The sequence below is a fragment of the Coptis chinensis genome, chromosome 3 (genome assembly GCF_015680905.1).
Source record: "Coptis chinensis isolate HL-2020 chromosome 3, ASM1568090v1, whole genome shotgun sequence".
NCBI lineage: Eukaryota > Viridiplantae > Streptophyta > Magnoliopsida > Ranunculales > Ranunculaceae > Coptis > Coptis chinensis.
The window spans coordinates 93600282-93618583 of NC_141458.1; the positions used below are offsets into that span (position 1 = coordinate 93600282).

The window sequence follows — 18302 nt, forward strand, 5'->3', positions numbered from 1 at the left end:
GATATATCAATAAATATCCACAATATTTATGATATTTGTCAAAATTTTAGATATATCTACGATATTTGTATGTGAAACAATGTCAAATATCCCCAAAGAGAGAGATATATCTACGATATCCGAGAAATTAAGTATCGATAAATACTCATATCTTATATCCTGTATTATGCTTTCAAGTCCTAGGGGACTCACCTCCATCATGCCTTCGTTCATGTTCCAGTCTATTTATTTTTTGATTACCATCAGTGTTATGAGTTTGGTGTTGTGGGGTGGCAAATTAAGCACTATTTGAAATAAATAAATATATTTTTTTGGTAACTGAAATAATTAATTAATTAATTAAGGTAGTGCCTAAAACAGTTAATTAACCACTAAAATTTGGAGCATAAGAAGAATCTATACACATGATAGTTGCAAAGGACCCAACACGTGATAAAACAAAATACTCGGTCATATCGTCATTTAAACATCTGCTTGACACGTCTCACTCCTTCAACGGCCCTCTTTTTTCCGACCCATTATTTTTGTTTTGTCTTAATGCATGGGATTTTGCTCTTAAAAGCCCATCACATGTTTTTTGATAGAAATGAAAAGAGAAAAATAAAATAAAAGAGCTTGCTTTGAAGAGAGTATTATCAAGCTATAGCTACAACGAGAGGTCAATATTCATCAAAAATCTAAAATTCTAAGGTAAACCCAAAACCTCTTATCCTATCTTCTTCAACTCCCTTTACAGATTTCTCTATCTTCACTTCTTCATTTCTCTTCATAATGTCCATGGTCGTCTAACTTCATTGTTACATCAAACATAACTTAAGTTTTTTTCATGACTTAAATAAGAAATCTGTAACTGGCGTTTGATATTTTTCTCTAGCTACTCCTGTTCTTTGTGAAGATTCGCATATATTAAGTAATGGCTCCAAAGTCTGGAAGAGGGAAGGGAAGCAAGACTAAAGGAGAGAAGAAGAAGAAGGAAGAGAAAGGTTAGTTGACTTATTTGTTCTTGGTTGTACAAATGCACAAACATATATAAATGGACTTTGTAATTTGTTGTTGTTTTTTCCTATCTAAATTAATATGGTTCTTGTGTACCGTTGAATTTGGTTGCAGTTGTCCCTAGTGTTCTTGACATCACTGTTAATACCCCGTATGATTCACAAATTATACTCAAGGTAATCTCTTTGTTTTTCTTTACTTATTTGTTTCGATTAATTTGATTCTAGTTGACTTAATTAGTTGAGTGAATTTAATTTTTGACTATATATATATGAACAATTGCAGGGAATCTCTACTGACAAGATTCTTGATGTGAAAAAGTTATTGGCTGTTAATGTGGAAACTTGCCACCTTACCAATTATTCATTGGCTCACGAGGTTAGTTCTTCAATTTCAAACGTATGTAGAGAGTCAGAGAGTCTTTTGGTTAGTTCCAATTCAAAGGCACTAATTAAGGCGCACTAGGTAATACCTGTACCTTGTGAAAATGGACCTGCAGTCCTGCACGCATGGTGCACCTTCTAATTAGGGGACTTGTCAAATACTTTCCCCGAAGGTGCTGTTGATTAAGATTTTCGAACTAGCCACGTGAAGTGCTAAATCTTAATTGACATCGCTATATATCAAGTGCCCGGAAGTTTGTATATGCAATTTATTTTTGTCAATCCGTACTGCTAATTGGGATTAAACTAATGATAATCGAGTAAACTTTTTGTGTTAGGTTCGAGGACAGAGATTAGGTGATACAATTGACATTGTTTCACTCAAACCATGTTTGCTAAGAATGGTTGAAGGTAAGTGACGTTCTTACCTACAAGTATCTACATATGTTTCAATGTTATCATCATAATTGTAATATGACGTCATTAATTGTACTTCCAATCCAACAACCATCGAACGGCTACTGAATATATAGCAATTGCCATTAAGACGTCGTCTAAATAAATGGTCCCTGTTTTTTTGGGAAAACTCCACGAATATCTTGATGGCGACGCTTTTATTTTGTTTAATCGCAAGTGTCAAATTTTCATGGACCCATTTCTTTTGGTCTTTAGGGGTGAGTAAAATCAAGCCCAGTTTCTTTCCCTGGCATTCTTGCCGTGAATGATGAAACACAGATACTTTTGATAGTTTGATTGTTTTGAATGGAACGTCGCTTTATGGAGGCACGGACCATGGTGCGTTCGACCTTGCTTATTTTGACAAGTCAATTATAAACAAGAATTAGCAGCCTCATTTGGTTATTCAAGTTCAATTGTAAGTGAAATAGACATACAATATTTGACTGAGCAGCAAGCAAGTAAGCAAAACCATTCAACCGCTTAAGAAAAGAATTTGAAATGTTCAAGCCAATTACTAAAAAACAAAAACGCTCTTCAAGCCGTAAACTAAGGAGAAATACTTGGGTATCACGTCGTAAAGAATGATACCCATTGAACATTTTATATTAACATTTTTTTATCAACTTAGAAGAAGCAAATAGAATCTATGGGTGTCAAAACATAAAATATTGGAATTAAAAAATGTGAACCCCATGAATGGTTTTATTTTTTATCGTCCTCTTGTTCTTGGTACCATATATACGAAATATCTTTTAAGGATCAATAATCAAGCGTAGCAAATTATAAAAAAGTGTTAATAATGATAACACTAATAAAACAAAAATAGACTTGGGATTCTGGATACAGAAGGAAAAAGGTTTATTTAGCTAGCAAACACGGTATCCACCTGACCGTCCCTGAAAAAAATGGAACTACCTTGCATTGGAGAGAACTCTGGACTTGCAAGAATCCAAGTATCCAACTGTAATAACAATGTTTTGCACTTTTATTTTGCTGGGTAATGTACTAATGTCCTTAGTCCAAGGCATTAAAAGGAGAGAGACGGACAAGCCCTGGGTATTTAGAAAGAGTCGCCATTGAGGCATTTCTGTTTTAGCCTTTTCCAGATAAAGCACATATATAGAAGTAGAGAATTATTGGGTGGTCTTGTTGTTGAGCAGACGAGCAGTTAGTGCTATTTTTCATGTGAATACTCTCTGAAATTTCACACTTACGGCCAGGAAGAAAACTGTTGCATCTGCAATGAGTCAATGACTTTCTTGCGAGGTTTAATAGAATAGAATATGTATCACAAAAGTATTATCTTAGAAACTACGATAAAAAAAGGCGGCTACTTAAACTTAGAAACTATCGAGTTCTTCACGTACATGGAGTTTAGGGTGTTTAGCTTGGTTGAGTGTTGACTTAGCACAAGGACGTATTGTTCAATGCAATTCATAAACCAAAAAATTGTATAAGAAAAAGAAGATTAGTGTACTCAACGATGGCTTGTCCAAGCTAAAATGGAACCCTTTTGAACGACATTAAGTGTAAATTCAAAACATTTAGATACACTTAACCGAGACTTGCATAGATTACTAACGTGTGTGCGCTACCACCTACCAATGAGCATATTTGTGTTCTTTTGGAGAATAATCGTGGTGGGTTAGGGTGATATGTGACAAGCACTCAATGAAATAAGTATTGCATTTAGTCAAACTAAACTATCGTCTGATTGTTTAAAATATTAGCATAATAGACTTAAGATATGATTCCTCGAAATAATGGCAGCAAAACAGCAAAACAAAATCGCACTAACAATTGTTGTCCTGCCTATTGAATACACCAAGCAACAGAAACTGTGTGTTGATTAATTATTGAGCTCTAAGCTATTCTTAATTGTAGACGTCAAGGTCGATTATGACATGACATGTAATACTGAACGTCGGTAATATTTCTATTTATAATAAAATATTTGTGTGATATATCGTGGCATTTTGATGTAACTAATTTACTGAACGTGTGCAGAGGAGTACAGTGAAGAAACCCAAGCAGTTGCACACGTGCGAAGATTACTAGATATAGTTGCATGCACGACGTGTTTCAGCAAACAGAAAGATGGAAAACCCGAATTTCGGGGAGGCAAAAAGAACAAAAACCAGACTTCAACTTGTAACGGGGGACATGTTTCATCTTCAGAAGTATCTATTTCTTCTTCTTCAAGTTCAGACACATTGGACATGGTTGCTATTCATCCTACACCAAAACTCTCAAACTTCTATGACTTCTTCTCTTTTTCGCATCTTACTCCACCAATTCTATGTAAGTTTTCTTCTTTTTACTTTTCATGTTTCATTTTTCACTTTTATGCTAAGTGTGAATATTTTTCTCTAGTTTTGAAGAGATTTGATCGTAAAGATGGTGATGTTGATTATTTTGAAGTAGAGGTAAATAGTGCCACGTGTACTCTTGGTTTTGTTAGTGTATTGGAAACAATGTAGTTTAAGTTGATTGAGTTGTGGGGATTTGCAGATTAAGATATGCAATGGGAAGTTAATCCATGTGGTGGCATCAGTTAATGGTTTCTATACTTCGGGGAAGCAATTAGTTCAAAGCCATTCACTTGTTGATTTACTGCAGCAGCTTAGCCAGGCTTTTGGGAATGTGGGTACTACAAATTCTCTTTATTTCTACATTGCTTTTTTCCTATTTTCTCATTGGATTTGAGAGCTTTAGTTAGCCTATTTTTAGTTTTTGCTGTCTGATTAGTTTTATCTGATGCAGGCCTATGATTCATTAATGAAGGCTTTTATAGAGCACAATAAGGTGATTGTCTTTTTCAACTTTTGATATCTTCTTGGACGACTTTATTATTTAATTTTAACGTAAAACTCTATATTTTGTTCCAGTTTGGTAATCTACCATATGGATTCCGTGCAAATACATGGCTTGCCATGCCGACAATTGCTGACTCTCCATCAAAATTTCTATCGCTTCCAACGGAAGATGAAACATGGGGTGGCAATGGCGGTGGTCAGGGACAAGATGGTAAACATGATCACAGGCCTTGGGCTGCTGAGTTTTCAATACTTGCAAGCCTTCCATGCAAAACCGAGGATGAGAGACTGGTTCGTGATCGGAAGGCTTTTCTTCTTCACAGTCTATTCGTGGATGTCTCTATTTTTAAAGCTGTTTCAGCTATTCGCCGGCTTATCAATTTTGGTACAAATTCAAAAGATTCTTCAGACTGCCAACCAGGATCTATTCTGTATCAAGATAAAGTGGGGGACTTGAATATTACAGTAAAGCGGGATGTTGCTGATGCAACCTTGAAGTATGAGGGGAAATTAGATGCAAGTTTTGCACAGAATGTATCCATTAAGGAGGTTGCTCAGAGAAATTTACTTAAAGGGTTAACAGCAGATGAGAGTGTTGTTGTGCATGTAAGCTTATATGAACTCCTTTTGCTATTTGGAAATTGTTGATATCATTTTATTTTCTGTCCGTCACAGTATGAATACTGAGACACGGTAGTACTCTTTCAGGATGGCTCGACATTGGGTGTCGTTGTCATTAGACACTGCGGTTACATTGCAACTGTGAACGTTGTGGGTAACAAAAGAAAGGGACATCACACAATAGAAGATATTGAGGTTCATGATCAGCCAGATGGAGGTGCTAATGCGTTGAACGTAAATAGGTACACAATTTCAATAGATATATATGTCCATGCATGCCCAAGTACTGTAGGTAATCCATTTTGGAACATTGTTGGGCTTAGCAAGAGACGTTTGTGCTTTTACTTGTCTTCAAATTCCAAAAATCTGGAGGGCCATGGGTGATTTGGGACAACTAAGGATCTAACTAGTTTATGAGAAATATTAAATCTAATGCAAAGGAGTGAGTCAGTATGTTATACTAAATTGAATATGTAAATGAAAAATTATTCAAACCAATAAAGTCTCTGTTTTGAAAATTAGTGAGTTGAATGGTTAAAAGAGGTTGGCTATAAGGTCTACATTAATTTTATTTTTATTATTACTATTATTTTTATTTTTTTTTTTTATTCATTAATTTTGCTGTACATGATTATGCTATGCCAGAGTTATCATTCAGTGGTGTTACATCTCTTCATTGTTCTTTAGTATGTAGATCACACAGTTTCATTTTCGTAAGTCTTGCACGCACTCATTTGCGTAATATTATCGTGTACAGCTTGAGGATGTTGCTTAACAAGTCATGTATTAAGGAACCATCCGAGTCTTCTCTGGCCAGTTTGGATGATCTAGAGCCTGGTAGGTGCTTAGTGAGGAGAGTACTCAAAGATAGTCTGACTAAGTTAGAGGCGGAGCCTGCTGTTCCTCAAAGGTCAATCAGATGGGAACTTGGTTCATGTTTGATGCAACATTTGCAAAAACAGGAAACTTCAACCAGTAGTGACGCTAACGGTAGTGGGGAGGAGGAGAATAAGGAAGAACCAGCTGTTAGAGGCCTAGGGAAGCAGTTAAAAGCATTGAAGAAGAGAGAAAAGAAACCAGAAGATATAAGTAGTGTAGCTGACAAGGGAGAGGATGTAATAAAGTTTGGAAGCATTAGCATAGGGGAAATAACTGATTCAGGGGAGCAAAGCAAGAGTAACTCTACCTCCGAAGCTGAAATCAAGAAATTGATCCCTGAGGCAGCTTTCTTGCGGTTGGAAGAAACTGGAACCGGTCTTCATCAAAAGGTATTTTATGTTGTCTATATATTTTCTTCTAAAAGAAAGTATTTTGTCATTTTATTCGCCCTTTCTCTGTTAAATATTTCACTATCTCAACTTCCAGTCTTCACATAGTATTTCCATTTCAAAGCGATTTTTTTTTTTTTATTTCATGATTTTGCTTACTCAACTGAAACGCGGAACAGGGTTTTTCCATCAAGTCACAATTACCAATGCATTATTCATACAATTAGAAAGGGGAAAAAGCTTGGGAGTAAAGAATAGGAAATTTTCCTTCCCTACCTCTGGCTTGGTGAACATTCTATGGACCTAAGAACCTACTGTAAAATGACTCTTCTTGGGGAGATCCCCTATGCATAATTAACCATCCGATCTGTTAAAGCCTGTCAAATCCAGAGAAAATAGTATTTTACAGAAGGATTATTGGCCGAGATTTTTTAAACCAGTCTACTTAAAAGCTAGAACTTTTAATTGTTAGATTAAATATGTTGTCTTGCTCTATACTGGAAATCTGATTAACGAGTAGATTTTGTACTTAATATAAGTTCCGACTCCTCTGAGTATGATAAGACGTTCATCGATTTTATATTATGGGAGGAGTGAGTATGAAAGGGAATATCATAATAAAAATATCTCTGAAACAAGTTCTAGCTGTTTTCTCTTATTCTACATCATCTATTATCATTTTCTGTTACAAACTGATTGTGTTTTATGTGCAAATAGACCTTGGATGACCTAACTGAGCTGGCACACAAGCATTATGATGAAGTTGCATTACCAAAGCTGGTAATGTTATTTTCCCTGTATTTCTTTGTTTTATATACAAATGAAATCTTAATATCAAATTGAAGCTAAGCATATGAACATAATTCCTTGTGTTTGTAGGTAGCAGACTTTGGATCACTTGAACTTTCCCCAGTTGACGGCCGCACACTCACCGATTTTATGCATCTAAGGGGATTACAAATGCGTTCCTTGGGTCGTGTGGTAAGTGAACATTCTTTTCTTGTGCCACCTTTCTTCTCTCCTCCTAACTCCCACCCATTACAGCTACTTGAACTATATATAAAAGGCTTCCCGATGCAATCTTCATACTAGGATTTCAACATTATGAAATGATTTATAACTAGTGCCGATAAGTTCTGGCTTGGATAGGCCAAAGCTGAGTATAATCTTGCTCAACTTGGAGTCTGGATGAATTCTTCTTTAGTTTGGTAATATGTAATGTATATTCAAAATCTGTATTGACCAGTTTTCGAAATATGTTACCCAAGAACATCTTCTGATTCCTACGATGGTATACTATCTATGCATGTATTCCCCCATACAAATTTTAATATACTCTGTTTTTCGTTTATCATAAAATGCAGGTTGAACTTGCAGATCATTTACCTCATATACAGTCACTTTGTATCCATGAGATGGTTACACGAGCCTTCAAACACATAGTGAAATCTGTTGTTGCTTCCACTGAAAACATATTGGACTTGTCTGCAGCCATAGCCTCATCTTTTAATTTTTTGCTTGGACCCTGCATGGCTGAAATAAGTGACGATAAGAGTTGGGTTGAAGACCAAATGCTTAAATTAAAATGGTTAGAATCCTTTCTTTCCAAACGATTTGGTTGGACACTAAAAGATGATTGTAGAAATTTGAGAAAAATTTCCATTCTAAGAGGAATTTGCCAAAAGGTACCATCTTCTGTTCTGTCGTGAATATTTTGTCCAGTTTTTATTATTACTGTTATTATTTATTTATTTTTTACTTTCATATATTTGGTTTCTTTTTTTACTTCAATCTTCTAATGTGGTCTTCATATGCAGGTTGGAGTAGAGCTTGTTCCGAGAGACTATGATATGGATAATCTAAACCCTTTCAGGAGCATTGATGTTATCAGTATGGTCCCTGTCTGTAAAGTAGGGTTCACAACCTTTCTCACTCTCATTAATCTTGACATTTCAAGTAGAAAATAATAATCTAACATTACCTGGGTACGCAAATGATATTCTGCAGCATGTGACATGCTCAACTGCTGATGGGCGAAACCTACTAGAGTCATCAAAGACAGCTTTGGACAAAGGAAAGCTAGAGGATTCTGTCACTTATGGAACAAAGGTATTGTGTTTATAGTACTGCACATCTGTTATGATATTTAGACTTACATGGCCCTGATATCTTCTGTACAACTTGATTTGAAGGCACTGTCGAAGATGATAGCAGTCTGTGGCCCTTATCATCGATTAACAGCGAGTGCTTACAGTCTTCTGGCAGTAGTTCTTTACCACACTGGAGATTTCAACCAGGTAACACAATCTTTAGGCGTCTTAGCGAGTTCCGCTTCAAAATATTATTTTGATTATTAAAGACTGGCATCCCCAACTCAAAATCAATTGGTGACAAGTGAAGCGGCCCCAGGATTTATACACACTCCCAATGTGGGATTAGTAGTCTCAACATGCCCCCTCACATGTGGTATGACTTAAGACTAACACGTGGACTTTGATTTGTGGGTGACGTGGAGCACAAATGGGCCCTTTTGGTGAAATGCATAACCCTGCTCTGGTACCATATTAAACATCATGGCATCCAACAAGAGTGGAGAGGCCCTGGGACCATAGCTAGTAATTCGCGAATTATAAGGTTTGGCGAATAAAACGAATAATTCGGCGAATTTTTGAATGATACGGTTTAATTCGCGAATTGGTTGGGCGGGCTTATAATTGCCGAATTATTCGCTAATTATTCACGAATTATAAGGTTTGGCTAATAAAATGACATTTGTATTATTTTTTCATGAATAAAATTGTAAAAATAAAAATAAAAACGTTATATACTTATATATCAAAATTTTAAATGTAAAATATATAGCATTTTAAAAAAAATATATTCAGATTATACCCGTTTAAAACCAACCCGAATATTTAAGTATTATTATTGAAAATTTCGAATCTTAGGCGAATAATTGACGTACCGAACTTTTGCCGTCCACGAATTTACTAGCTATGCCCTGGGACTTATATATTGTTAGGCAAGGCTCTCAATGTCCCATTTCACGAGGGTCTAAACTTATCATCTCAACATGCCGCCTCACATGTGGCGTTACTTGAGCCTAACACCTGGACAACAAACTTGGGTGATGTGGAGTAAACGGGCCCTTTGGGCCAAGTACAATGACCTGCACTGATACTATATTAAAGATGTACATTTGACTCAAGACCAATTGACAAGTGGACCCCCCCTGGGTTTATATACGTATTTGCTAGGCTTTAGAATCCCAATGTGGGATTAATAGTCTCAGTCTCAACATTGATAATCAGCAATTGGATTTTCTTATTATTGTAGTCAAAATTTAAAGAAAACAAAGTTATTCAAAGGAGTACAAGCTTGAAATAATAATAATAATGGATACCAAATGAAAATAGAAAGGCTACTGTAATTTGTGCATGCTTGAAATCCATCCTGTAGAACCCAACAATTGCTTCTACCAGAAATTTCTTAAATTACATCAATCATTGAAATTGATGCACTCTGTATTCCTGACTATTGCATTCTCCATCTCAATCTATGCTACTCTTCTTTGATTTGCTTACATGCTGTCTTGACACTTTACAGAAAAGCATTGCACTAAATATTATGTGTTGAATGTATTTCCGTGTTTGAAAGACTTTTTTGGTTAATTTCATCGTGTTCTCCTTAGGCAACTGTTTATCAACAGAAGGCTTTGGATATCAATGAGAGGGAGCTCGGCCTGGACCATCCAGATACAATGAAAAGTTATGGGGACCTTTCAGTATTTTACTATCGTCTCCAGCACATTGAGTTGGCTCTGAAGTAAGCTAAGAGCGATATGTCTTTCTACATCATATCAGTCTTTCTATGGCGATTATCATCATTAGGCCCTGGTTTTAAGTCATTCTGTAAATTCTGTAGAGTCTTGATATTTCCAGAGTAGGAAAATTTCGTTAGTATATTAACTTCTGTGTTAGAAAGTACTTTAAAGATCCAACAAAGTTTTCTGTCTTTGAACTCGTGATGGTTCTTGTTTGACCAGATTTATTTTGCATTGATGACAGGTATGTCAATCGGGCTCTGTACCTTCTCCATTTCACATGTGGACTGTCACACCCTAATACTGCTGCAACATATATAAATGTGGCTATGATGGAGGAGGGCATGGGAAATGTTCATGTTGCTCTCAGATACTTGCATGAAGCTCTCAAGTGCAACCAAAGACTGTTAGGAGCTGATCACATTCAGGTACTTGTACATATATAGACACATATTATTATATTCATTGATATGTCGTGTCTGTGGTTGCATTCCTGCAATCACAGAATTTTAAACCAGATTACACCAGTTTCTTGAAACTTACTATCTTTCTTCACTTAACAGACTGCTGCAAGTTATCATGCCATAGCCATAGCTCTTTCTTTGATGGAAGCATATTCTCTTAGTGTGCAACATGAGCAAACTACGCTACAGATACTTCAAGCCAAACTTGGCCCAGAAGATCTGCGTACTCAGGTGATTCTTAAACCTGCTAAATGTCACATGTATAAGTGCCTTACAGTGAGGCCATATACTTATAAATTTCACTTGCCATTGATTGAAATAGGATAGGCAACTAGGCATGCTTTTAATTAAGTTGCATGTTAAATGACTAATACAAAATATCCTCTGAACATTAATCTTCCATGTGGTTCATTCAGGATGCTGCTGCATGGCTTGAATATTTCGAATCAAAAGCTTTAGAGCAGCAAGAGGCAACTCGCAATGGCACTCCAAAGCCGGATGCATCGATTGCGAGAAAAGGTCACCTTAGGTATTGATATGGTATTCCCGACTTACTTTATTTGAAGTGTTTCATTTTTTTGGATTTCAAAACATTTGACTTTTCTTTTGCAGTGTATCAGATCTTCTTGATTTCATTAATCCCGATGAAGAAACCAAAGGAAAAGATGTTCAGAAGAAACAACGACGAGTGAAGGTATTTCATATTCCTCACAACAAATGTCTTTCTTCCTTCTGTGAATTCTTTGAATGGATTTCTTTTAGAATATCTCTTCAGCTGAAATTCCAGATCCCTGTTTAAGCACAAAGCCCAACTTATTACGGAATTAGTTCCATGATACCAAAACCCTAGAGAGAGTAGATATCGTAGTGTTTAAATGGAGCTTACTGAAGATATGGAATCAAATGACCTCCTCTTTTATAAGGAGAATTATCAATGTTTTGTGCTTAAGCCTTGACCATTAAAAAAGAAACCTAAAGTTCTGTTTAGATGTTTACTATCGTCCCATGTGGGATGTTTAAAGCCTTGTAGTAAACTATAAAACTCTAGAGCATCCAACTCAAACTTTGGTGTTGAGTGGAGAGGCCCAAGAACTTTTGCACTTTACTGCAAGGCTTTAAACGTCCCAGGTGGGACTATGTACTAAACATAGCCATATAAAATCCAAGTCTGACTCAAAATTAGAAAGAAAAAAAAATACAGAACAAAAAAAGAACAACAAATTTTCTATAAATTTCCAAAGATTCTGTTGGAAATTTTGGCTCCCATTCGACAATGGAAGCTTTTTGTCAAAGCTTAGATAAGAAGATAGAGAAGCTTAGAGAAGCTTCTTACTGGTTTTAAGCTTTTTTTCTCCATTACCTATTAGGTTTTGCAGATTACTGATAGAGATGACCTAGCACAAAGTGATCAGATCGCCGACATACAGCTGGATGTTAGATCAACCTACACTCCAGGCACGGTGGAAAATAGCACAGAGAAAGAAGAATCGGATGCTACTGTTCTGGAACAGCTTAAAGAAGATGGCAACATGAGTACAATGGAGCTAACCTTTTCAAATGAAGTACTCGAAGAAACGACGTCAGATGAAGGGTGGCAAGAAGCAAACTCTAAAGGAAGATCTGGAACCATTGCGGCACGGAAGTATGGCCGCAGACGCCCATCTCTTGAAAAGCTAAACATAAGCACCCGTCAAACACGTGACACGGCAGATACCGCCAACAGGAGAACCATATCTCCAATACAGAAAACAGCTCCTAAAACCACTTTAGTTGACATATCTGCTACTCAAAAGTATTCAAAGACCGCCGATATGAGTGTTGGAGAGGATCCAACTAATTTGCAGGCAAAAGGTTCAGGCTACAAGAAAGCCCAACTAACAGCTACTCTCAGTGCAATGGCTTCGAAGTCTCTGAGTTACAAAGAAGTTGCTGTGGCACCTCCAGGTACTGTTTTGAAACCAGTATTCGAGAAGGAGGAATTGATCCAGGAAACTGATCAAGTGCAGGTCGACATTGTTCCAACAGAAACATCGAAGGGGGAAGATATCAACAAAACTGTTGTAGAAACAGCACCATCTGAAGAGGAAAAGCACAAAGGCACTAGCACAAAAGAAGCTACTGATCCAGAGCTGGCAGAGGTTCCATCTCCATCTAATAGTGAAAAGGCCGCATCAAGTAATGGAAGTAAGCTTTCTGCTGCAGCTCCACCATTCAATCCAGGGGCTGTTCCTTTGATGAGTCCTACATTCAACTCGATTGCTGTAACAAGTATCTATGATGTAAGTGCCAACCCTGGCGTGGTTGCCCCTCATCATATGGAAGTCCCTCCAGTTGTTGCAAGAGTCCCCGCAGGACCTAGATCACCCATGTATTACCGAAGTGGTCAGTCTTTCCGCATGAAACGTGGTTTCCTAAACTACCAGAAGCACATTACTGATCGAAGCGGTCTTCAACCTCCTAGGAATATGAATCCACATGCACCAGAGTTTGTCCCTAGAAAAGCTTGGGCACTCACTCCTGCAAATGGCAGTTCAGAAGATCCAACTAATTCTATGACTGATTTTACAGAGCCACCTAAGGAAGTGAAAGATGATGAGAAGAACAGTGTCGAAGGTAAAAGTGAAAGAGTTAAAAGCAGAAGTAGCAAGTCACAGAACTCAGAGTTGGCAAGGCAGATACTGCTGAACTTTATTGTTAAGTCAGTCCAGAGCAATCTAGATTCATCAGATGACACTGCAGCTCCTGAGAGTAACAAGAAATTGTCAGGACACTCTTCTGATCCAATTGAGAGGGATAGTGCAATAATCAAAATTCACTATGGCAATGAAAGTAAAGCAGAGGTTGGATCTTACTCCACTGACAACCAGCAGTCTAGGAAAGTAGATGTAAATAAGACTAAGAATGGCGATGGAGAAGGATTCACAGTTGTCACAAAGAGGAGAAGAAACCGCCAACAATTTGCGAATGGAGTAAATGGGTTGTACAGTCAGCAATCAATCTGCGCTTCCGTCCGCTAATGAGAACAGGGAAGGCCCAGAAGTTACAGAGTATATAATCCGGTCCATATCGTCAGATCTTGTCCAACAGACAGATTTCTCTGGTTGATGGACATTTCACAGGTGTTTTGAAACATCGCAGAGAGGTTGAAACGAACTCAAGTTCTAGTTCAAATTTTCGTACATGTTTGTTGAGTTTTCTACAACATATTATGTAAATTAAGGCTCTCTAGATTTTTCATTCGAGAAATAGAAATCTGACATTTAAGTTTTCAGTTCTGAAGAGGGCAGCTACATGTCTTCTTCTAAACCTTGATAGAAAGAGAAAGCAGAGGCACCTTCCATTCCCTTGAAAGAACATCTCTCTGTATAACAATTCCCATTTAATTATATTCTTTCTCTTCTTATATTATCAAGTTTTTGTAAAGAAGTTTGGTGTGCATGGCTTATATCATTCCTAGTGAAAGTAAAGTAGTGTCAAGATTCTTTTGCAGCACCCTAGATATTATTTGAACTCGATGAATAACATTTCTTGAATAAACACTAATAATATATGCTCTATATTATTGAATTCACGTCTAAAGTTCATTTTCAATGCAAATAAACTTCTGTCGGTGATTAATTTGCTGCAACTAGTAGTAGCTGGACGTCCACAACATTTTGCTGGTTTGTGGGATTTCTGAAGCGTGACTTGGTGCTATTGTGGCATGAAACCATTTGCCGGCGCAACTACATATGCTAAATAGAATGGGACATAAAGGCAGGCCAAAAAAAAAAAGTTTTCATAATCCTCCAAAGGTGGCCAGTTGACCACATATCCAGTTATTTGTTAACGTTTCAACAACAAACTCTTGATAAAATTGTAAAAAAAAAAAAAAAAAAAAAAAAAAAAAAAAATCACAGAGAGTAGCTGACATGTCAAACAATCAAACTATCCAAGTGGCAACAATTAACATGACAAAAAAACTGACCACATGAGTAAATAACGGCAATATAATAACAAAAATAACTCTCTGTCCCTTTTTCTTGTAATAAGAAATCGTTGACGCCAAGTCTATTTCTTTCTCCCATCACTCAGAATTAAAAAAAGAGAGAGAGAGAGAGATCTGTGGGTTTGTTTGTTTGTTTTGGTTAGTTATGAAAATGGGTTGGAGATATAGAGCTGGATTGTTTCTAATTGCAGCTGTGGTCATAATTTGGGTCACTTCCGCTGAAGTCACTCAGGTTTAATTAATTTCTCCCCATTCCTTGATTCTTTATTTACATTTATCGATTTTGATTATTAGATCGAGATATAATATTTTTATTTTTTATTCAGGGAATATTTACAGACTATAAACAACCATTTGCAGTTACATATTTGGGAGCTTCACTTATGGTTGTTTATTTACCAGTATCATTTATTAAGGATTGGTTATGTAGATTACTAAAAAAACGTTCTTTGAAAAATACTACGGTGCCTGAACTTGATTCTCCCATCTCATTAAATGGGATACACAAAATTCTCGAAATAGAACTTCCTGTTGGACAACTGGTGAAAAAAGATAGTGAAGTTGATCTTTCTTCTTATGGAGAACAAGTGCCTTTAGTTTCTAGGAACAAAGATGATGTCAGTGTGGCTAATGTAGAGAAAGAGCTTACCACTAGGGAAATCGCTATGGCTGGATTTTATATTGCTCCTCTTTGGTTTATAACAGAGGTGAGAATCTGGCATTGCTTCACATTTCACAATGTATACATAGACTACTTGCTGATGATGTTTATTTTTATTGTGCAGTATTTTTCTAATGCTGCACTTGCACGTACAAGTGTTGCGAGTACAACTGTATTATCGTCAACTTCTGGACTATTTACCCTCTTTTTTGGTGCATTTCTGGGGCAAGACTCTTTAAACATAGCGAAAGTAGTAGCTGTGTTTGTCAGCATGGCTGGTGTTGCCATGACAACCCTTGGAAAGACTTGGGCTGCTGATGAATCACAATTGAATTCGTCTTCGTAAGTTTCTTTTGCTCTGTAATTTTGCATGTAAACTCGACGCCATCAAAACTTGTTTGGAGCTATAAGCATAAGCCACAGAGACTGGCCAAATGTAGTATGGAGGAATTTGTCTATAATTTATCTGACATTATGTGCATTTGGTCAATTTTAATTCACCCAAGCATCAACCAAAATCGTATCATTAAAGGAGATAATTGAGACCAAAATATTGTCTAGATAACTGTAAAGTTCAACACTTAGCTGCTTATTTGTTGCAGATAGTGATTTATAGCTTATATGATGTGTGTTTGTGCATATTAAATATATTTTTTCAGGAACGGGAAGCGTTCTCTTGTGGGGGATGTGTTTGGTCTTCTCTCAGCTATGACATATGGGTTATTCACTAGTAAGATACGTTTCTCTCACACTGTTCTTATTTCAGTACATATATTGATTTTGACATTGTCATGTAAACAACTGTAGTACTTCTCAAAAGATATGCTGGAGAGGAAGGAGAAAAGATCGATGTACAGAAGTTATTTGGGTACATTGGGCTGTTTACACTTGTTGCCCTTTGGTGGTTGGGTAAGTTTTTTCTTTCAAGTGGTTGTATCATGTATGAGTCGTGATAGATGTTTAAACCTCAAAGTTTCTAAAATGACCCTTTGAGCCTTATTTTCAAAATGGTTTTGTCTATTCTGTTTGTGTTATTTCGGTGCATTTCTTGCAATATTCTGTTGATAGTTAAGGAGGATTATTGGATATATATACCTATCAAACAGAGAGAGAGGTGAGTGTTGAACTAATGCATAACGACTTGGATGGGAAGTGGTAACTAAGTCTATTCTGTTTGTGTTATTTCGGTGCATTTCTTGCAATATTTTGTTTCTAGTCATTATGTGTCAGTATTGGGTAGTCCATATGATAACTTACAATAGCTTTGGAGTGGAAACTAAAGATTTGCTTTTAACAACTTATGGTTGAATTTCCCATACACTAGTAAAGGTTATGCACAAAAGTACAAAAACTTAACGATTGCATAAAAAAAGTGTCACCACAGTTCTTGAGGTTGGGTTCATTTTTTCACTCTGACAATGTGAATGCAAAGTAGTGGAAATGAAATAATATAAAAAACAAAGCAGAAACGGAACTTACATGGTGGAGGAATAGGGTGGTGTACATGTGACAGTGAGATGTACATCTTAGCTTACTAATTTGAATTTTTATAATACTATGTTTTTCACCTGACACCAATTGGTTTTTTGATGAACTCTACGGAATTGCAATGTCAAGCTAGTCAAGTTGAAGTATCTTGTTAGCACAGGTTTTCTTCCTAACATACATTTAAGATTCAGTGAACCTCCCATTGACATGAAATAAACCATGAAACAAGAAGGATGGTACCATGCTTGTAGATGAACAAGTTGTAACTCTCGTTGTTATTGCATAAGTTAATAGTTAAAGAGTTATTCTCCTCCTTTTCAGTATGGCCACTTACTGCCTTGGGTATCGAGCCAAAATTAACATTGCCGCACTCTATAAAAATGGATGAAGTTGTGCTTGCTAATGGCTTTGTTGGAAGCGTACTCTCCGACTACTTCTGGTATGTGCGCAGAGCAACATTTTTAAACCTCTTGCAATGTGTATTCAACTTTTTTCTTCTTATTTTGAGTTTCTTCTTCCTAGGGCATTATGTGTGGTTTGGACAACTCCCTTGGTTGCCACATTAGGCATGTCTCTCACCATACCCCTTGCCATGGTGGCTGACATGTTGATCCATGGGAGACACTATTCAGCAATATATATTCTTGGATCCGCTCAGGTACTAATGTCCCTCCCATTCGATGAAGAAACATATTTTGATTGTGTTTTTGCATCAGCCATCCTTTTTCATGTTGAGCAGCTGAAGCAAGTCCTTTTCCTTTCCCGTTCCTTCTAACAAAATACATGCTATCAAGTGCACACTGTAACTACCATCAACAAAATCTGGTGTCATTTTAAATCCGTTTTTGGTGTGTATTTGTCATTTTTATGCGGAGAATATTTGTCTTATCTGTCTTGCAGGTGTTCGCCGGATTCGTGATAGCCAACCTTTCAGATAGATTTTCCAAAAAAATAGGGTTGTAGCATTCATACAGAGTTTTCAGAATGTATTCATTAATGCAGCACTTCAATGATTTTTTGAGTATGAGGCGAATGGATGTGTTGAAGAAAGCTTCATTGAACAGGTTTAGGTGTTGTAAAGATTTTTATTTTTTTGTTCCTTTTTTTTTATAAAATTGTTTTTTTTGTAATTTTAAAGCATTTACTAATGAAAAAGTTGTTCAGAGTGAAAGAAATTTGTGTAGACAGATTTTGATGTAATGTTATAAACTTGAAATTTTGAGTTATGCTTCATCTTTTCTTTATTAGGCATGAATAAACATTGTTGATAATTGAAGGGGTTAACAAAAAGTTTGTGGTTGGTCTGGTGATAGAAGTGTTAGAAAAATGGATTTG

At 36.5% G+C, this 18302-nt stretch overlaps 2 protein-coding genes across 6 annotated transcripts; both read left to right on the forward strand.

The window, feature by feature from the left end:
- The first annotated feature begins 557 nt into the window (after window positions 1-557).
- On the forward strand, window positions 558-14253 carry LOC147511731 (Tetratricopeptide repeat (TPR)-like superfamily protein). Of its 5 annotated transcripts, none has more exons than XM_086603389.1 (24): window positions 558-690; window positions 875-983; window positions 1111-1172; window positions 1282-1374; window positions 1718-1790; window positions 3846-4139; window positions 4212-4264; window positions 4350-4481; window positions 4602-4643; window positions 4727-5260; window positions 5363-5517; window positions 6033-6543; window positions 7261-7323; window positions 7423-7524; window positions 7908-8228; window positions 8361-8453; window positions 8551-8652; window positions 8736-8840; window positions 10235-10368; window positions 10611-10794; window positions 10930-11061; window positions 11247-11359; window positions 11443-11524; window positions 12198-14253. In XM_086603389.1, the coding sequence occupies exons 2-24, from the start codon at window positions 914-916 to the stop codon at window positions 13845-13847; spliced, it is 5100 nt and encodes a 1699-aa protein (XP_086459515.1). In that variant the 5' UTR covers window positions 558-690; window positions 875-913; the 3' UTR covers window positions 13848-14253. The 5 variants fall into 5 exon arrangements, with proteins under 5 accessions (XP_086459515.1, XP_086459516.1, XP_086459519.1 ...); XM_086603390.1 differs by having other exon boundaries at window positions 564-690; window positions 896-983; XM_086603393.1 differs by having other exon boundaries at window positions 586-983; window positions 12198-12774; window positions 12856-14253.
- A 436-nt stretch (window positions 14254-14689) lies between these two features.
- On the forward strand, window positions 14690-18192 carry LOC147511732 (EamA-like transporter family). The gene is made up of 8 exons (XM_086603394.1): window positions 14690-15050; window positions 15145-15525; window positions 15604-15821; window positions 16139-16209; window positions 16287-16388; window positions 17289-17406; window positions 17490-17625; window positions 17868-18192. The coding sequence occupies exons 1-8, from the start codon at window positions 14964-14966 to the stop codon at window positions 17928-17930; spliced, it is 1176 nt and encodes a 391-aa protein (XP_086459520.1). The 5' UTR covers window positions 14690-14963; the 3' UTR covers window positions 17931-18192.
- The last annotated feature ends 110 nt before the right edge of the window (window positions 18193-18302 follow it).